Here is a 16,752-nt window from a genome sequence, read left to right as displayed (position 1 = left end):
CACCATCAACAAATAAAAAGGATATTTTTTTCTCCAGATAAGAATGGAGGCTCAAATAAGAGTAAAAGGTAAAGAAATTAGGAAACTAAAACCTAAGAAATATGAGTAGGTTGATAGAGGGGGGGGGACTGTTATTAATACAACTCTTCCCCATCAGGTGGATTTCCACTCTGTTGAGAATCAGTCAATATATCTTCAACTTTAACCATCACTTTCATGGGCCTTCCTTTCTTTAAAGAGCTCTTCCTCATTCCACAGTAGTTTGGGAGGAGAGGAGTCCAAGCTAAGGCATGCTAGAAGAAACAGACATGGAGCCTCTCATTTGTAAGTAAAGCAAGCAATTGCCCTCCCTTTAAGAGTCTTCCTCGGTACTCTGAACAATTAATGATAATGGTAAATAAAAACTATTCAGTGTTATGAGAGACTCACTTTCATGCAATTCCCTACCAAAATTTTTAGGCAACAGACACAAAACTTGTGGTTCTCTTCCTATTTCAATCAAGAATCAGTTATAAATTTTTAAATCTTTAAAGTAATGCATATGTAATTCAAACTCACCCAAGAAGAATAGGAAGAAAAAAAAAGCACTTGGCCTTTAAATCTTCGGAAGAGGATTTAATGACAGCCTGTTTAATGACAGGGCCAGCACCACACCCCAGTTTTATTGTTTCATTATTACTACATAAGTTTCCTTTATTACTCATGACAAATAAAAAATAAAATGCTCGCTGAGGTGGGTTTTAATAGTTAAGAGCGCAAACAAAAATAAGCTGTTCAAATATCATGAAAGATGGGTCTCAGATTCTTAAAATATACATATTTTTTAAAAGTGTCTAATGTGGACCAGGCTGCCACTCACAATTTTAAACTAGTTTTTTAAAAGGAGTGTACCCATAATTCAAAGATGAAAAGAATAAAAAGCACATTCAAAACAGGGTTCTCAAGATGTTTCACTGAGACTGATTTTTTTAAAACTGATTTAAATAGAAAGACACACCCCAAAGAAAATTGCTAAGGTTGATACAAAATGTGAAGTAGTGAAGTTCAAGTACTGCCTGGGGAAGATTTTAACCGGCATGACAGGTGCAGAGCTGTCACTTTCAGACATCTCAAGAGAGAGTTATTTTAAACGCCTTTCTCTTAGCCACTGATTTTACAGGGAGCGACTAACACTCCAGCGTAAAATCAGCGGGCCCAAAATTGAAGGAATAGAAATCTTCTGCTCCGCCTGGAGGGAGAGGCTGAGTACATTGATTCGATGTTTCCAAAAACTTAGCCAAGACTTGGCTGGACACCGGGCGAGCAGCTCAGAGGCCTCCGCGTTCCCTAAGTCTGGCGCATGCGTCCCAGCACCCTCTGGGCTGGCTCCCTCCTCCTCCATCACGCTCCTACCTCGTCATCTGTAGCGTCATCTGCTGGCTCCGCCTCCCGGCTTGCTCACAGAACTTTGCCAAAGCCCGCCGGCCGGACTGGGGGCGGAGCCTAAGGGGGTGGGGAGAGGCCAGCCGGGCCGCCCAGCTGGAACCGTTTCATTCCTGCCGGCGTTCCACTCTGCAAGAGAGCTCGACTGAGTCGAGAACGCTGTAACACCCTGCACTCTGCAGCTGCAGCCGCTTTGCGCTCGGCTGCGACCGTGCCAGGAGTTTTTTCTAAGGAGCGAACCGGCGCGCCCGCTAATTCGCGGCGCCGGGAAAAAACTGACTTAACGACCAACCATTTGTTCTTTACTCGAATCCCAAAGTCACAGAAAACGGGAAAGAGGACCGGACCTGAGCAGCGCTCTCCCGGGAAGGAGAGCGCACCAGGGTGACGTAGGGTGGAAGGGAGGGAGGAGTGTCGTGACGGCCAGCGATATCTGGGACTTTTGTCTGGTGGCTGCGAAATGTGGGAAGAGGACAAGGTCATGCTCGGTGGTGGCAGCAGCGATGCGGGCCTGGCCAGTGCCGCGGCACGGGGGCAAGTGGAGACTGTGCGGGAACTCTTGGAAGCCGGTGCGGATCCCAACGGAGTCAACTGCTTCGGGAGGCGCCCGATCCAGGTAGTTGGGGCCCCGGGGCCTCGCCGGCAGGGGGCGCACGAACGCGGAGGCCCGGACTCCGCGGGACACGTCCGGGACCTAGGTCTCCACAGTTTCTCTCTTGCTAGAGGTGTGCGGCCCAAGTGTAATGCAGGTTATCACCCACCAAAAATCCTAAAGAAAGGGAATAAAAAACCCACTGTTTCAGTTCGGTGTTCTTTGTAATGATAGAAAAATATCAATATATCCTCTCCCTTTTTAGTATCAGAGATGTAAGGTGTAGATTCAATTGGAGAGGAAAGGGAAAGGGAAGATTTTCTTGGAGAGAACTGTTTTTGTCTTTCTCCCTCAGCGATAGAGATAAATTACAATTTACATATTCTGGATTGGATTTAAAGAATCACACAAACTCATAGCACATGAAAAAAAAATTCACTATGAACTTTTAAGTTACGTTATGAAATTCTTTGTATTTTTTCTTTCTTGAGGCGAATTGAATACAAAAGGAACAAGACAGGATCCCTAAACCACGACACTTAAATTCTTTTATTTTACGTTAGCATCATCTTTTGAGTGTTACATAAGAAAAAAATGCTTTCATGGATTTTTACTGTTTAATTATAATACTGAATGCTTGGATTACAAAAGTATTCCCGCAGCAACTGTTAGGTCCTTTTTAAATGGAAAAGAGTCTTCATAAATAGCTTCTTCATTGTTAAAATACATTTATTCAGTGTTTATTATTCCTGCTTTAATTAGTGCTTATATATGTGTATGCATGTGTGTGTATATATGTATATATTAGTACTGATATATTTTTAATTTCTTTAAAATCTAAGATAATGTTTTGTGCTTCACTGTTGACTATTATGGTCATTTAGTACTTACCAGACTATCACCTTCCAGAATCAAGTGTTTATTAAGCAACCTTGTTAATAGTGTAAATCTTAAAGAAAAGATGTGTTCATTCCTTTTGAATTCTTAGAAATATGCTACAGGAAATTAGAAATGGTTCAAAGCAGCAAAAAAATGGTAAAGTAGTTCTTAAAGACGTCAAATTATACTAACAATTGTATAAATAGGTTTTATTTATAGTTTTAATTCGCCATTTTTGAGATATTAAGAATCACTTTTTTCTCCCTCTTTTCTGTATGTGAAACAGCTCGTATATCACTAGTAGGGATGGTAACATATCTTGGTTTTTAAGCAAGGAAATGGTTGCTTCTGATATGAAACAAAAAAAATAGTTTACTATATTTCAATTACATAGTACATTTTAAAACACAAAGTTACAAGAACAATAATTCCATTTTGGATATTTATCAAAAATTGTTTTATTATTAAAATAAGAAAGTAAATGTTTGCATACTGTATATGTAAACAATGGTACTATAGAATTACTGCTCCAAACATCCCTTTTCTAAGTTATGCATTGTTCTGATTCAACTACTAAAATCTAAGTTCTTTTTATACAGCAAAACATTTACTATTTTACATTATAAAATAGAAACATTATAAAATCCTAGCACATTATTAAATTCTGTACAATGCAAATGTCACCCTCTAAACTTCAGCCATTTTCTATAACATTAAGTTAAATATTTAAAATGGTGAACTATTTAACAAATAATTTTTTATTATCTTATAAAACGAGTGTGACTTTCTTTACTTCTTTCCCTATAGCTCCAGTTTTAGCTCAAATTGTGCTTATTACATTTATAAGTACAGATATATATGACTGAAAAGCAAAAACCTTCCCCAGGGGATTACTATGAGAACAAAGTAAAACTTATTTTAAATTTAGTTGTTAACTATCTTCTCCCTTAAAGCATTATCCTTACCATATATATATATATATATATATATATATATATATATATATCAGCTCACTGCCTAATAAAGATTCTTAGATCCGGATTATGGCTGGGGAAGGGAAGAGAGCAAAGAAATAATTTAAGACTTTAAAAGCCTTTAAAGTTTCACTTATAAATCATTTAACAAAATAGATTCCCATGTTCAAATGAAAATCAGTTGTTTTGTTTTTGTTTCTGACAATGGCACGCTCATCAGTTTTTTCTGGTCTCTGCATATTTGGAAAATAAACTGAAAATTAGTCAAGAGTATAACTGGGACGAGAGGGGGGACTGGGAAGAGGAAAATACTGTTTCAGCAAATGAAGCTTAACACCACACTCCTGAGGCTTGTGAGCACCTCTGCCTTAAGTGGATACTTCGTGAATAAGTACTTCTTTCCAATGGCTCTTCCTATCTTTGCCTAGGCCTGCATCTCACGTCCCCTTGCCCTAACCCTTCGGCTCTCTCCGGCAGGTCATGATGATGGGCAGCACCCGAGTGGCGGAGCTGCTGCTGCTCCACGGCGCGGACCCCAACTGCGCGGACCCCACCACCCTCACCCGGCCGGTGCACGACGCAGCCCGGGAGGGCTTCCTGGACACGCTGGTGGTGCTGCACCGGGCCGGGGCGAGGCTGGACCTGCGCGATGCCTGGGGCCGCCTGCCTGTGGAGCTGGCGGAGGAGCGGGGCCACCGCGAAGTCGCCCGGTACCTGTGCGCAGCTGCGGGAGACTGATGGCGGGAGCACCCAGCCGCCCACACGACTCTCCTTAAATCCTGAGTTCCCCGTACCCAACTTAGTCCAGTGAAGGCTGCAAACGTGGAGCGGCAGAAAACCTGAAAAAGCCTTCCTGGGCACTGGAATTTCTCATGGAAAAGGAGGGGCAGGCCGGAAATTAGGTTTTGTTGTTGTTGTTGTTGTTTTGGGGGGTGTTCTGGATCCTACGCTCCATACCGTATGGAAGAGAAAGGCAGAGACGTGGGGTAAGTGGCTTTTCAGCGTAATTTGGGAGCGGAGCGTTTAGTTCCCCAGTGTCGTTTACTCCGCAGGGTTTTCTGACAAAGGGTGACATGTGAAGAAGTCTGCGAAGGACCCCTGGTGATGGGGGTGGGATTTGCGGCAGCGGAGATTGGTATCCAGTGGGATGAGGTGAGGTGGTCGGCCCACTGACCTTTAAAGTGCCTATGTAAGCCCCCACTTCGGGAAAACCTGAGGACTCCGGACCGGATAATGAAGATGACTGTCGCTGAGCGCTGTGCGCTTTACACAGTGTGCGAGACACGGCAAGTCACCTACAAAACCGTATTCACTGGAAGCCCTGGAGACAGCACCACTGGATAATGACAAAAAGGGAGGACGGGAACGACTGAGAATTTGCCCTTATATTCTAAAATCCCTGGGTCAAGTCGATGCAAAATAGCTCTCAGCAAGGGGCCAGCACTTGCTGTTTGTATTCAGTCCAGGAGAGCTTCCTGCAAGATTAGATATTGAACAGAATGAAGTGGTGGGTTGCAGAGAGAGAAACTGTAGCGGTTAACTAACGATTTGCTTTATTTATGTAAGATAGGATACAGAAACACACCTGTAAATCGACACTTGAAAAGATTTCGTGTTATTTTGTACTTCTGAGTTTTTCTTCAGTAACAATCTTATTTAATGGGGAGACTTTAAGCAACAAAGTAACTGGTGGCCCTTGGTAAAGCGATGAGGAAGAACTACAGCTCTTAAATGAAGCCTTCTCACAGTGTCATTGCCTCGATTACTTTCATCCATAACCTATTTATTTCGTTGTTAAATTTTCTTTTTTCTTTACTAGACTGTCTCAGGGGATCGAACTATGAAATATTCCAAGTCTTTTACAAGATCCATGCAGTTGGCCAGTAAATTATCTCCGGATATTTCCCCAAAGGTTTCTGGAAGAGTAGATTTGAATATAAAATTGTTAAAAATAGATGATTATGGCTTGTGCTATGTCTTAATATCTGCTAAAGGTGCACTGCTTTGGGATTAAATTTCCAGTGTTGCTTGATTCATTACAGTATTGAAACAACTGATAATACTTCACTTTAATAAAGAAAAAAAATAGACTGGACTCCAACATGTGGGTAAATTGGCTTTAAAATGTATGTTCATGGATTTACCACTAACTCCTGAGAAATGTTTTAAGACTCAAAGGGGTTAACTTCTCTCAATGCTGATAATAATTTTAAGTGACACCAACAAAAGTATAAAAACTAATAACACATACATTGAAAGATTTACACTTGTCTGTGTTGTACGAGAGAAGAGAGAACAAAAATTAATTTGAAAGATTTATAAAAAGGGGTACCTTTGAGCTAAATTAAAAATCTTTACCTTTCTACCAATTCCTTATTCCCCTAATGAATATATTATTGGGGAAGCTTAGTTGAGAATCAGAGTGTATCTTATTAGCAGGAAAAAAAAAAACACATATAAGCAGTTATTGACACATAACTTGTGCTGGGTATGCTTTAAAATACATTTGTTCATTTACCACTTAGAATAAACCTGGGAGATAGGTATTGTTTCCCATGTGAGGAAGATGAAAGAAACATCAAGTAGCTTGTCATGGGTCACAAGATATTCATTCCATAGTTGTGCAAAGTAAGTCTATCTGGCTCCACCACTGATGGTTTGGTTTGGTGGCATTTTCCCACTGCACCATCCTGTTCTCCAAAATGATTAATGATAAATATAAAATCAACTAAAATCATTTTTTGAAGCAGAAACACTTTTTTCTTCCTTATTAGGGGTCTCTCTTGTAAGTTCCTAGGATACCATTTCTTTACACAGTCTGTAATAAATCTGAGCAGATTGTTTTAAACCTATTTTAAAATGTCAACAGCATGGCCCTGGCCAGATGGTTTGGTTGGGTGGAGCATTGTCCCCATATGCAAGGGCTGCCAGTTTGATCCCCTGTCAGCACACATACAGAAACAGATGGATGTTTCTGTGTCTGTCTGTCTGTCTCTCTCCCTTCCTTTCTCAGGAAAACAAAGTTTTAAAAAAATAAATGTCAACAATATAAAGAACAGCCCACAAAAGAGTGATCTAAAACATTTTGTGAAAAAATAATAAAATGTCCATTTTCAAATTAAGCTACGAGGACAGAAAATACAATTCTAGTTATCACTTAAGCACCCAGTCATTACTGACTACAAGAATAGTATTTTTTTTAAAGATTTTATTTATTCGTTTTTAGAGAGGGGAGAGAGAAAGAAAAAGAGAGAAGGGAAGAAGAGCAGAAAGCATCAAGTCCCATATCTGCCCTGACCAGGCAAGACCAAGGTTTTGAACCAGCAACCTCAGCATTCCAGGTCAATGCTTTTATCCATTACACCACCACAGGTCAGGCAAGAATAATATTTTTAAAAATAAGAATCATTTTGCAGAAAAGAAGTCAAATGATCATTTAAAAGCTTCCATTTGATTTGTGGTATCCCTTATTTTGTCCTCTATTTCTTATGTTCCAAGACATTCACATTTGCTAGTTGCATGAGGCTGAGTAATGAAAAATAATAATCCCCTGAAATAAATATGGAACATAATTTCATTCCTAATTTAAAGAAATTGTGGGATCTGATGACAATTTGATATTAAGGGAAATTAAACAAGAAAATGTGGTTGTGGATCTCACAGTAACATCACATTGTTTTTTGTTTTATGAATATATATACACTGTTAAATTTGTTAAAGATTGCACTTTGAAGGATACATGCAAACAAATTAGCTCTATATACATGAACCCTGCTTCTTACTCCATTATGAAATTACTGAAAATATGCATGTTAATTCTGTATCTAAGTCTAAAATATTACCAACATTTGCACAAATCTCTCTCCCTGACCTTCATCCCAAGAAGATCTTGAAGTGAAATAAATTTAGAATTCATTTGGCCTCCCCACCACCCCTTCTTTCAGCTGTAGGGATGGACAAAAAAACAAAAATGATTTGCTATGAAAGCAGAATATATATTTTAAAATTTCTTGTGCCCTACTGGCTAAAATCAGTCATTTCAGATATATGGAATGAAACTTTCAAGATCCATAAAACTCCAAACCACTTTGGGAAAGTATATACATAGGAATGTTTTTGTGATATTTTATTTCTATATTATGGCAAACACAATATGGTGTGCAGGATCAAATAATTTATCTTATGAAGCTAGGTAACTGACCTTCAGCAAATAAAACTAATTTAACTTACACTTACATTGAGACTCTATATTGCCCTTCCTTTATGGGAATGGTTAAAAACAAACTACTTGTGTGTTACTATTTAAGTCAATAGGGATTTTTTTTTTTACCTCTGCAATTACTCTCATCTATTTCAAAACAAAACAAAACAAAACAAAGGACATGTTGGCTTTCCTTTTATGCTTACCAGAGGCCGATTATTTTTATAATAGGGTATAATTTCTCAAACGTTCAAGACATTGGCACTCTACCAAAAGAAGAGCAAGTAAAATTAGTTATCTGCAAAAATGATAGAAATCATTTGAAGTGGCACTCTTGTGAAACTGTCTGCTGGAGCAAATGCAAAAGCCAACATCATCTAAAGTCCAAGAGGTGTACTTTCATGTTTGTGAAAGTATAACCAAATGCTTACTAGTTTTTCATTATTAACAAACAATGTAGTTATTTTGTGAAAATCTGAAGAATAAATTTTAGATTGGTATGATTTCAGTGTTCATTTACTAAGCTACAAGTAGATATATATAAATAGATAATATTTTAAAATAAAAAATTAATTACCTGAACAAGCAATAGCAGTTTAATTGCAATACTTTCATTCTTCTCCTTTTCTATTTTTAACCCCAGGCAAGAAAAAGCAAATTAACAAAAGAGAAAGTAAGACTTGTTTGGAAGGAAGATAGAAGACCTATGTCCCACTAATGGTTCTTCAACTAATTAAATACATGACTTACTAAGCCATGTAACTTTAATTAGTCTCAATTTCCCTCTGTAAAAGGTGGGAGTTGGGCTATGCTACTTTTAAGTTCCCTACCATCACTAAAGTTTTAGCCCTTAGGAGTTTGTTGGGGGCTGATATTTATTAGTAATAATTTTGCCATGGTATGAGAGGCAAGGAAACATATATAGAGAAATGGAAAGGAGAGACACATTTTAAAATTCTGGAGCCCTAGGAGGGGAAAATCTTAATAAGCACCACCTCCACCAGTTATTTGGACAATTACAGATGAGTTTGGGGAAACTGAGACAGAAAAAAAATGCTTTGCAAAGGAAATATTATACTTAGGTTACTTCTAAGGTCTTTCTCACCTCCTCTTACTTCTTGATTTTTCCTGGTTCTTTTTGCATTTCTCCCATGCCATTAACAACCACTAGAAGAATTAGTTTCTTTAACTGAGATAGCAGGTATACCCAAAATATTTATAAAATGAAGCAGAAGTAGGTATTTACAAACTAATGAGTGCTCTGAAAAAAAAAAGTGTTCTTTAAGTCAGCATACTACAACATGGGATTCTGACCTAAGTGGGGTTAGTATGAGAGTTAGAACAAAAATAAATATTCAGAATATTATAAGGTACAGAAAGTAAAAAGGCAAGACAATCCTAAAATATGTAGAAGTCATTAGAAGATGACTCTCCTTAAACAGCTGTAATTTACACACCCATTTCAAAGGGTGAGTAGTTTCTGGTTTCTTTCCGTTGGGTTCCTTAAAACTTTAGGTGCTTAAATTTTGCATGAGTGATAGTAGGTACCAGCTGTTCAGGGAAGAGTTCTGACTCACCTAAATTTGTATATGTCAGTCATTTCAGGAGGGCAGAAAACGAAGTGAAAAGAAAGCAACAAAAGGAATAGGAGGAAGAACAACATGGTAGTGTTTTGTGTAAGATGGGTCAATAGTTCAACAGAATAAATCAAATTAAACCAAAACAAACTGCATGTATGTGGTCCACATGCTGCTGGGATTTGTGAAATAGTTCCTGGCCTAAAATAATGGGAATCTGCTTATTCTGTACTCTCTTGATTTTCTATTAAACTTATCTCACTTTCAACTATTCAAAATGGGATGACTCCTTTCTTGCCACTTGAATCTCTCAGATTTTTATAGTATTCCTTGCATAAGGAAATATATATACATATATATATACTTTATAGAAATGGTAAATTTTATAGATCATTCCTTCATTTATTATGCACTAAAAGAAAATTTGTGTTTAAGCCAGTGCTAATGAAGTAAGATGTAACTGGCATGAGTTACATGTTAAGCACATTAATATAAATCAACATGAACATCATAACTGAGCACCCAACTCTGATTTATTAAATTTAAAGTTTGAAATAACTATAAACCAAGATTTCTCTGACTAAACCCCCCCCAAAACTATGATAGATGTATGGAGATGGTATGCTGACTACCTCACAACCATCTGCATTATACTAGAAGTTTACAAAGGAACCCCAAATACTTATTAATACCATTCTCACTCAGAAACCCCTGGCTTAGACCCCCAGTAGATATATAGAGTCAATGCTAGTACAAAAAATATTTTACAACAGAGTTAAAACTTTAATACCAGTTACAGTAATTAAACTATGCCTCATTTCCCTTTCATATATAGTCTCCTCCCACAATGCATAATCTTCTGTTCAGCTGTCCTCTTATTTGAATACTCTACATTCCCATAGGGTTGGTGCTGCTCCCTTTGAACCCTTTCATATTTGACCTCTTGATGCCCTTTTCATTTTACACAAACTTCCCTCTTCCTTCTTATCCCTTCACGAAGTTCTTCATCTCCTTGCCTCAGCAAGGACCTGATAATTCCACTTTTTTCTGCACCAGATACTAGGTACTGGGCTGTGAAAAACAGAGTATGTTTCAGGACCAATAATAAGAGTACACCATTTGGGTGGCTTTCAATATTCCCAAACCAAATATGTAAGGATTATCCATTATTCTTCAGGTTTCACTTATCTCTTAGAAGAAACAATTGCCTTTTTTTCTTTATTAGATTAAGTTATAATTTAATTATGTTATTACATATTTTAGAATGTCTATAAGACCTAACATCCAAAAAACAGTAAGAAATGTATTCTGTTCACAAACCCACAGATAGCTTAATAGATATTGACAATATATGGAATTTTCTTCTGAAAGGTGTGTGTTGGAAATATTTATACCCACTTGCTCCTCATTCTACTTGTGAATTATGAATTGCTGAGCTCTACCACCTTACTTAGGGCACAACAGTACCCTGTATCCCTCCCAACATGCCACCTAGAGTTATAAACTATAACCTTGCCAAAACTACATCCTAATCTCAAAACCGCCTTTGATATTTTGAGTTATCACGTATAGATTTATCCCAGGATTTCAGGAGCCTTTAAATTCATTTAAATACTACCATAAACAAAATAATGTTATTCCCTTTCTAGTAAAAAATAACATTTAATTTTAAATTTCTCCCCAGGTGTTTATTATATTCGTACAATGGCGGTGCTGTCTCCACCAGCCATTTCAAACCGACATACAGGGAAATGGTACTCAACCCTGACTCCATATTTACATTATCTAAATATAGATTTGCTGACAAACCTCAGGTCTTCAGAATAGAACCTCAATGTTTGGGGGCCCCACATTTCTGAGTGTTACTTGAACATTCTTGTTCATGGTAAACTTTCAAACAGTACAGAAAATAAACAGAATTAAGTAAAAATCTCCTGAAATCTCCCTATACCCCATCCTTACTTTCCAGGGGTAACCACTAATTTTCAAAAATTTTAATCAACCTTCCAGAAATATAGGTACATATAACAGTAAATACTCCTCCCCCAACATTTATAAAATGTAAATGAGATCACGTTATTCTGCAACTTGTTTTCTCTGACTAGTAATAGACTTTTAACAACTTTCGTCATCAGGACACATAAATACACTTCATTTTTTTCTATGGCTATACAGCATTTTATGAATGAACCCAATTTTTTAAAAATCAGTCTTCTTTTCACAAACATATACATTGTTTCCTTTTCTTTCTTGCTTTTATTTTTGCTACAACATATGATGCTATAAAGAACCATTTTTGCATCCTTATATGAGCTGCCTGTTGCAATTTATAGGAGTGAAATTACTGAGATTAAGGGCACATCTCTCTCTCACACACACAAACATACACACACACACAGAGTACATCTCTACAAATATCTGTGTAAAATCTTTCCATATATATGAGTCTGTATATACTATATATAAATGTATGTATACATTCAATACTTACAAATGTATATATGTACAGGGGTAGACAAAAAGTAGATTTCCAGTTGTTCTATATGGAAAAAGACAAGCAGGTTATAATTAAAATAATATACAATAATAAGCTCTGTGTTCTGCATACTCACAACTATACACCTACTTTTGCACCCCCCTGTATAGTTATATAATTAAATATACTTTTTATAACTTTATGAGTTATAGGAGTGCGATTACAAAGGGTATGTATATTTTTATATGTGTATATATACATATACATACATATGTAATTTTCATACACCAATATATACACTACACATATATATTTGCATAGATTTATTTTATTTATGCATCTTTGCATACTTATAAAAGAGTGGAATTATTGAAACAAAGGGTATATATATATATATATATATGCACATCCAATTTTAATAAATACTGTAAAGTTGCCTTTCAAAACAATTTCATCAAGTTACAATAATGCATAAGAATGATTGTTTCCTAACAATTTTGCCAATGTTATCAGTCCTACTTATTTTTGCCATACTTGTATTATGCCATGGTTTCTGTTTTATTACTTTACTAATATATAAAATGTAATATCTTTTTAAGTATATTTTTGACCATTTGACTATTCGTATGTTTTTTACTATAAACTTCCTATTATATTGTTTGCTCATTTTTTTAACTGGGTTATCTTTTTACTCATTTATGTGTTTATTTATATATATTCTAGAAGTTAATCTTTTGTTATATCCAAATAATAGTTCTTGGCCCTGGCCGGTTGGCTCAGAGGTAGAGCGTCGGCCTGGCGTGTGGGGGACCCAGGTTCAATTCCCCGCCAGGGCACATAGGAGAAGCGCCCATTTGTTTCTCCACCCCCACCCCCTCCTTCCTCTCTGTCTCTCTCTTCCCCTCCCGCAGCCAAGGCTCCATTGGAGCAAAGATGGCCCGGGCGCTGGGGATGGCTCCTTGGCCTCTGCCCCAGGCGCTAGAGTGGCTCTGGTCTCGGCAGAGCAACACCCCGGAGGGGCAGAGCATCGCCCCCTGGTGGGCAGAGCGTTGCCCCTGGTGGGCATGCCGGGTGGATCCCGGTCGGGCGCATGTGGGAGTCTGTCTGACTGTCTCTCCCCATTTCCAGCTTCAGAAAAATACAAATAATAGTTCTTAAATCTTGCTTATGGTGTCTTTTGCTTTATACCTTGGGGATTTTCAATTTGAAAATGTGTAATATCAGTGAAATTTCTCATAGAATTTTGATAATCAGTAGATTACCAAGGGAAAACTAGTGTCCTGTGGGACGGGGGGTGAGGGGAAGAGATGCAAAACAAACCATGTTAAGTAAAATGCCCTCTCCTATCTTCCCCTATGGGATTAATTTGCTGATTCAAAATATAAAATCATTTTTCTTAATTCAAATTCTCAGAGAGAACTACTGAGACAGTTTTTTTTTTTTTTTTAAGCCAAAGGAAGAGAGCAAAGGAAAGCTCCAAAGTGATTCTGTCTGCAAAAATGACCCAGAATAGCTTACTCTCTTTGGCCTTTAGTACAACAGAAAGACCACAGGGCTTATAGTCCAAAGGCCTTGATGATTCCAGCCCTGGCACTTGCTGGTCATAAAGTGTCTAAGATTTGAGCACCTCTGAGTTTTCAGTTTTCTCACCTGTAAAACAGAGGTAGTAATCCCAAATTCAAAGGACCACTGTGAATATAAAATAAGTAATACATGTGAAAATGCATGTGCATAACACTGCTCGGTTCTTGATCATACCTTTTATTTGCACAGCACATACTCAAAAGTCATTTGGAATGCCACAAATTCATTGTTTTTGCTAAAAATGAATCTTCATAATTGTACTTTGCTGCATTTAACATTAAAATTAGTTAGAATTCCCCTGCATACTACAACTAACAAAATACAGATGTGGGGCAGTGGGCGGAAACCAAAATGAAATTTAAGTTTAAATTTTAAAATGTATATTTATTGAATACAGAGTTTACTATATAATCTCACTCAATCCTCTCACTCAAATGGCATTCCTCTGAAGTGGGCAACTCCCCTTATCCCCAGAACAAATTTGGGTACAAAGGAAATGGCTATAAATTAAGCTATACAGGGCCAATTAATACAGACATCCCTGAATTTAATCTTAACTGGGAAACGGAGGCTCGATAGACCTCCTAGGCATAATGGGATAACATGATGTTTTAATTTTAAGTGTCAAATTGGGTAGGCTAAGTAGCCAATTGTTGGGTCGAACACCAATCTAGACACTGCTGTGAGGATTTTTTTAAAGATATAATTAATCCACGGGTTTTGAACAAAGCAGATTATTCTCCATAATGTGCATGGGCCTCATCCAATCAGTTGAAAGCTTTAAAAGGAAGAAATGAGGTTCCTGAAGGAAGAAGGAATTCTATCTCCAGGTCCCTTCTGATCCAAAACTGCAACTTCAACCCTTCCCTGACTCTCCAGCCTGCCAATCAATCTTGAAGATTTCAGCTTGTCATCCCCCACAATCAGGTAAACCAATTTATTAAAACACACACACACACACACACACACACACACACTATTGGTTCTATTTCTCTGGAGAATCTTAATAATTTCAGGAGAAGTGCCATACAGTTCTTCTTGACCTCACCCATTATAGTTTATCGCTACAGCTAATCACCTTGCCTGGGCCAGGGAAACTTTCCACTCTTTCACTTTTCCAGGGTCTTTAAATTCTACTATGCTGAAATTGGGGTATCATTATTCCTCCAAGATGCTTTCTCATAACTACCTACTCCCTAAATTGCCCCTCATCTGCTGGCCAAAAACCAAAATACCCTCATTATAATTCTATTTAATAGTCCATTTCTCCTATAACGTTTTCTTTGAGGGGGGCATTCGTGCGATGTAAGACGAAACAGGAACTAGCTCCTATGGCGTCTGCATACTACTGTGAGAGATAAACAACAAACAACTGCATAAGATAATTTCTGTAGGCTAAGTGCAATACAGAAAATAAATCCATGGTGATATGATCACACCTGAAACAGGGAGAGTCTCTGAGATCTGAGGGAAAGGAGCCAGCCTAGCCAAGACTCGGACTAGGTATTCATTCTTTACACAGGAACGACACGGGAAATTCTGAGGGAGTTCTACAGGACACCAGAGAGGTGTATTTGTAAAACCCTAGAGAGAGGTTTAGAATGGCTATTTAAGACGGTCCCTGGGTGACTTCATGCAAGCAGCAGGTTATGCCGCTAAATCCCGTGCTGAGGTGAGAGATGGAGTGGAGGAAACCTGTTGCCAGATCTGGTTGGAGGCGTAAGCAATCCAAGCCTTACTTTCCTCCGCTTACGGCCTGTCCGCTCTCAAGCCTTGACACGCTTCTGCAACTAGGCCACTGAGCCTGGGCACAGGCCGAAGAAGCCACAGAGAGGCGAGTCGCCTTTTCGACTCCGAAGACAAGGCCTAGTACCTCGTCCTCTCTTACACGCGGGCTGCCCAGGCCTTGCCTCCGTCCGGCCCACGAGGCTCTGGGCCGGTGAAGACTAACCGCAGCCCCGGAGGTTTGGGTACAGGTTCCGCATCGCTTACCCACAAGCGGTATCCTGGGCTCGACTTTCTGCCTTCAGGCGCCGGCGGTCCCGCAATCGAGCTCCATTCAACCCGAGAGCCGGGACTGCGCTCTGACACCGGCTCCTCCAAGTCCTCAGGCCGCTATTGTGTCCTGGGCTCACCCCTCCCTGACGCTGCTTCTTCCTTTCCTTCGCCCGCTTTTCCTGCTCCGAGTGGCCCGCGCGACAGAGGCGGGTGGGGGTGTCCAAAAAGGATAGATCGTGATGTGCAAGGAGAGGGGAAAGGAGGAGGGGAGCAGAAGGCAGAGGGAGAGCACGGCCGCCTCGGGCTGCGGGAGGGAACGGCGTCCGAGCGCCCGGCGGGAGGAGGAGGAGGAGCGCGCGGAGCGCGGGGCCGGAGCGGCAGAGAGCGGGGAGAGGCGGGCAGAGCCGGGGCCGCCGGGGAGCAGCCGCGGGGGGAGGGCAGCGCCGGGGCGGCCAGAAAGAGGAAGATGCTTCAAGATTAAAACCGAAAATAAAAACTGCCGGGTGAGCCGACCGGCTTTTCCCCCAGCGCGGCTCCCACGGCCGCGCGGGGCGCAGGGGGAGAGGGGGCGGCGGTCCCCGCAGGGCCCCGGGTGGGCGCTCCGCTCCGCCTACCTGGTCCGGCGCCGGGCCCGGGGCCCCGCGGTGCCAGCGCTGCGCAGTGTCGGGAGATGTCGTCCGCCGCGTGCAACGGTTTCCTTTAATTTCGCTACTTCTGAAACCTTGAAGTAGAGCCTTAGCGCCATTTCTTTCAAAACTGACATCCAGCCTCCTGAATGGTGGGTAGAGCAATGACATGATCTTGCGTTTTTTCTTTCTTTTTCTCTTTTTCTTAAATAATCTGATTTGCTGAAATGAAAGAGCCTGAGCGAGGGGCGAGAGGAATAAAGTAGGGGGAACCCGGGCGCGGGCACCGGGGCCGCGGAAGCTACGGTCCGTTCCTGGCGGCCTGTCAGGTGACGGACGCGGAGGGGCGGGCTGCCTGGAGAGGCGTCTGGCGTCAGGACCTGGAGCTGTCACCGCGTGGGGCGCCCGCGCGGAGCGAGTCTG

At 40.0% G+C, this 16,752-nt stretch overlaps 2 protein-coding genes across 2 annotated transcripts; one reads left to right on the top strand and one right to left on the bottom strand.

Moving 5' to 3' along the window:
* The first annotated feature begins 1,524 nt into the window (after positions 1-1,524).
* CDKN2B (cyclin dependent kinase inhibitor 2B) lies at positions 1,525-7,392 on the top strand. Its single transcript, XM_066257352.1, has 2 exons — positions 1,525-2,038; positions 4,345-7,392. Exons 1-2 carry the CDS (start codon positions 1,883-1,885, stop codon positions 4,603-4,605), a joined length of 417 nt encoding a protein of 138 aa, XP_066113449.1. The 5' UTR covers positions 1,525-1,882; the 3' UTR covers positions 4,606-7,392.
* LOC136322255 (uncharacterized) lies at positions 5,501-16,500 on the bottom strand. Its single transcript, XM_066254366.1, has 5 exons — positions 15,698-16,500; positions 13,772-13,810; positions 12,137-12,184; positions 8,275-8,334; positions 5,501-5,783 (listed from the first exon to the last, which is right to left on the bottom strand). Exons 1-4 carry the CDS (start codon positions 16,498-16,500, stop codon positions 8,319-8,321), a joined length of 906 nt encoding a protein of 301 aa, XP_066110463.1. The 3' UTR covers positions 5,501-5,783; positions 8,275-8,318.
* Positions 16,501-16,752: the final 252 nt, after the last annotated feature.

The sequence above is a fragment of the Saccopteryx bilineata genome, chromosome 2, assembly GCF_036850765.1.
Source record: "Saccopteryx bilineata isolate mSacBil1 chromosome 2, mSacBil1_pri_phased_curated, whole genome shotgun sequence".
Lineage (NCBI taxonomy): Eukaryota > Metazoa > Chordata > Mammalia > Chiroptera > Emballonuridae > Saccopteryx > Saccopteryx bilineata.
This window is presented reverse-complemented; position numbering and strand designations above follow the sequence as displayed.

Coding starts and splice junctions, on each gene's coding strand:
- CDKN2B (XM_066257352.1), top strand. CDS start 1,883: ATGTGGGAAGAGGACAAGGTCATGCTCGGTGGTGGCAGCAGCGATGCG. Junction 2,039..4,344: donor TCGGGAGGCGCCCGATCCAG/GTAGTTGGGGCC, acceptor TCTCTCCGGCAG/GTCATGATGATGGGCAGCAC.
- LOC136322255 (XM_066254366.1), bottom strand. CDS start 16,500: ATGTCATTGCTCTACCCACCATTCAGGAGGCTGGATGTCAGTTTTGAA. Junction 13,811..15,697: donor GCCCAGGATACCGCTTGTGG/GTAAGCGATGCG, acceptor TTATATTCACAG/TGGTCCTTTGAATTTGGGAT. Junction 12,185..13,771: donor TTACTACCTCTGTTTTACAG/GTGAGAAAACTG, acceptor TTTTCCATATAG/AACAACTGGAAATCTACTTT.